At 61.1% G+C, this 3818-nt stretch overlaps 1 protein-coding gene across 1 annotated transcript in view; it reads right to left on the reverse strand.

Moving 5' to 3' along the window:
- The window catches only part of Uncx (UNC homeobox), a 4129-nt gene extending 598 nt beyond the window's left edge, over nucleotides 1-3531 (reverse strand). The window contains exons 1-3 of the mRNA XM_085677273.2: nucleotides 3246-3531; nucleotides 2887-3062; nucleotides 1-891 (exon numbers count right to left, since the gene is read on the reverse strand). The exon at nucleotides 1-891 is cut by the window's left edge and continues 598 nt beyond it. Of these exons, the coding sequence (XP_085533399.2) occupies nucleotides 1-891; nucleotides 2887-3062; nucleotides 3246-3531 (1353 nt within the window). The remainder of the gene's footprint in view (nucleotides 892-2886; nucleotides 3063-3245) is intronic.
- Nucleotides 3532-3818: the final 287 nt, after the last annotated feature.

Consider the following 3818-nt stretch of genomic DNA (forward strand, 5'->3'; position numbering starts at 1 on the left):
TGGCCCCGGGGAGGCAACAACCTCAGGGCTGCGACGGGCGAAGGCCGGGTCTGCAGCACTGCCGGGTCCCGGGAAGGCCCCGAAACTGGCCTGCGCTGGTGGTGCGGGCGGCGCAGGCGGCGCGGGCGGCGCGTCCTTGGGCGCCAACTCTGGGCCCGCTCCGCCCTTTAGCGCGGCCTGTGGCACCAGGAAGCCAAGGGGCTGCGTGATGGGGTAGAGCAAGAAGTGGCCCTTGCCAATCAGGGTTCGAGGTGCGCATGGCAGCCCGGGCGTAAAGTCCAGCCCCGTGGTGGCGGCGGCGTTGGCAGGGGTGGCTTTGCGGCGCGGTGGAGAGTCAGACAGCAAGCTCTCCACGCTGAACGGGCTAGCCTTAGGCAGACCCGCGGTCGCTGCCGCTCCGGGCCCGCCCGAGACCATGTCCTTGTCCGCAGGGCGGCCTAGCCGCGACTGCGGGCCGGCGCCGCTTCTTTGGCTCGGGTAGAAGGCTGGGTCGCAGGTGCCAGGCGCGGGTGGCTCGCCGGGAGGTATGGGAGCAGAACCCGTGACTCCGGAGCCGTGAGCTCCAGGGCCCTTGGCCGCGGCGGCAGGCGGCGGCGGCTCCGGTGGCTCTGGGGACAGACCTCCGCCTCCGCTGTCGCTGTCGGAACTGGGCGCGCTGTGCAGGGACAGGCCACCAGGCGAGTGTAGGTGGCGGCTCTGACTCTTGAGCAGTTTTTTCTCGTGTTTGCGTTTCTTCTTCTCCATCTTCTCCAGTTCCTTGCGAGCGATCTCCTCCGGGTCCATGGGCTCCCCGCTGCACGTGGTCGGGTGCGAGTTGTGCGCCGGCCGGCCCGGGCCCTTCTTGGTGTTCTCCTTCTTCCTCCACTTGGCCCGGCGGTTTTGGAACCAGACCTAGAACAGCCGGACAAGGAGGGAGGGGGAGGCACAATCAGGCTGGCTAGCGGCCGCAGAGGCTGCGGACCTCCCACGCACGCCCCCAGGTAGGCCTGAGAGACCTCGGCTCCAGCTGGAACAACCGGAGCCAGGACACGTTCTCTGCCGGCCCTTGTATGCTGATACTCGGGTTGCAGCTTCGGCCCAGCATCTCATCCACCCGGAAGGGGCGTAGATGGGGCCTCTTGGCCAGCTTCCCGCTCTGGCTTCTCACCTCGGGCCCAGGGAGCTGCCCCTTCCTCAGGCAAGGCCGGTGCGGCCCCGTGACCCCGCGCTTTCGAGAGTTCCTGGTCTGGAGGCAGCGAGCAGGGCCCCGATTTGCCCTCGCTGGCGTCTCACAGTTCTAAGGAGCCTGGCCTGGTGATGAGCAGGAGCGGCTGAGCCTTCCACACCTGTCTTCGGCCCCCACGAGACTCTCAAAGCCCACATTTCAGGGTCTCCCTTGAAGGGAAATCCGGATACTTCTTCCTCAGGCGGGCCTGCGAAGCCGAACTTGAATGGACCTTCAGTAGCCCACCTCCCCCAGCACAGCTCCACAATCCTTCTTAGGAAGGGCTGTAGGCGAGGAACCAACAGAGCCTTTTCAAAGGAGTCCAGCCTGGCCTGGGGTGTTACAAGGCGGGCAAGCAGGCCCGAGGTTGGCCACGAGGCCCCCTGGGAGAGCAGAGATGCTCGGTACTCCTTCATGCTCTCTGCAGGCCTTGTCCAGGACAGCCAGGAAGGTTTTAAAGAGCACAACAGCTAACTCCCAAGACCATCACTGCCCAGCCTGATGCACCGGAGCCCGGGGCAGAGCTATCATGCCCTGCAGAAAGTGGCAAATTTAAATGCTTTGTTGTGGCCACATAAAGTTGGCACGATTGCATACCAGACTGGTTCAAAGGGAGCCTGGTGGGCTCAGAAGTCTCAGGGACTAAGCCAAACACTGAGACGCTATTAACTGCTTTCTCTTTTCTTTTTCAAAACTTTTGTGTGTGTGTGTGTGTGTGTGTGTATGTGTGCAAATTCCAGGCTGTCTCACCACCAAAAATTACTATCCTATTAGAAAGGAAATGAAGAGATTCAGACTTCAGTTAAGCCACAGAACGAACTGGATAAAGAGATTTCTAAACAGAAGAGGCCAGGCCGCAACCCAGAATCCAAACATTATTTCAGGCAAAGCTATGGGTGCTAAACGGGTATTTTGCCAGCGTATGCCTCCACCCCAGGCACCCACCATGACACAGGCCCCAAAGCATCTGTACTCTAGGAAAGCATCTAATTATGCAGACATTATTCTGGAATTTTATTACACCAAATTGACTATGTATTTTTTTAAAAGAATACTGTCTTCTGGCTTCGCATGAAATCAAATAACGAAGAGGGTTGGGAAGGGAGGAATTTAATGGGGGAGGGTATTACATTCAGACACCTTTTAAAAAAACCTCCCTTCTTTTCCAATGTGTTAACCGCATAAGTTTCCACCTCCCTTCCCTAGAATGCCCTCCCCCGTATCTGCAAGGCGATGGATGGATAAATACGTGTTTCTATCTTAATAATTCACAGATAAACAAACAGTCTGCTTCGGGGTTGGAAGAAAGTCTCTGCTGAGAGCGTCCAGGCCACAGCCCACTTTGTACCCTCCTGTAGGGCTCTTTCGAACCTCGGTAGCCTTACTCCTCAGTTAGACAGTGCATAGGGCTGCAGCAAACCCAAACCTTCCCGGATCACACGCAGCCACTGCAGTGGCTACTGGGGCACCGCCAGGAGCTCTTCCAAACCACCCTGGCATTCTCGAGTTACTCACCTCCAGATGGGCGAAGGGGTTCAACCCTCACAATCCCCACCCCGACCAGCAGCGCGGAGCCTGGAACCACCTCCCGCCACTTAGAACAAAGGCAACCCAGCCTTAAGGGCTCTCTGCAGGCCCAGGGCCGGACAGCTGACTCCCCCTGGGCAACATTCGGTCTTTACCTGAACTCGGGACTCGACCAGGTCCAGGCGCAGCGCCAGCGCCTCGCGCATGAACACGTCCGGGTAGTGGCTCTCATTGAACGCCTTCTCCAGCTCCTCCAGCTGCCAGCCCGTGAAGTTGGTGCGGGTGCGTCTCCGTTTGCAGCCGGGGCTCTCCTTGTCTGGATCCCCCGAGTCTGCGGGCACGCACAGGACGCCGCAAAGCTCAGACACCCGCAAGATGCTTGCCTCACTAGCACCCACCTCAGGTGCGGGGCTCACGGAGGAGCCGGTCACTACTCCCCGACGCCTTGATGCTCCAGCTCCCCTACGGCCCCCCGCTGCGTATCCCCCCCCCCACGTCCCCGCCTCCAGCCTACCTGCAAGCTTGAAGGGCTGGCTGTCGCCGGCCACCCCGCAGGCGGCGGGCAGAAGCGGTGTGGGGTTGACCACCGAGGCGGCGGCCGCAGCGCACGAACCGCTGAGCAGGCCGTCGATGGAAAAGGGCACCGAGGCCGCAGCGGCGGCGGCGGCGGCCGACTGCAGCTGGTGGCCGGCCAGCTCGTACACGTGGTGGTGGCCCAGCGGGTAGGGGAAGCCCACCACGCCGCCCAGCGAGCCCCCGAACTGGGCATGCGGGTGCTCCAGGAGGCGACCGTCCATCATCTCGCGCGCGGGGCCGGCGGGGCGCGGGGGCGCGGACGGCGGCGGCGGGGACAGGGGCCCGGAGCCCTACACATGCTTCGGCCCGCGCTCCGCCGCTTTACTTTATCAACATCAAGCTCTCGATAATTAGCCGCGGCCCGGGGAATTTGGGACCAATAAGAAGCGCTAATCGGCTCTGACGTCAGAGGCGTGCTGGGTGCAAGGAAACGTTTTCCATATCGATTGCTAATTATACCTGACACGCACCTCCATAAACAGTATCAGGAGCTGTCACAACAAGACGGGGT

This window comes from Myodes glareolus, chromosome 2 (assembly GCF_982192425.1).
Source record: "Myodes glareolus chromosome 2, mMyoGla1.1, whole genome shotgun sequence".
Lineage (NCBI taxonomy): Eukaryota > Metazoa > Chordata > Mammalia > Rodentia > Cricetidae > Myodes > Myodes glareolus.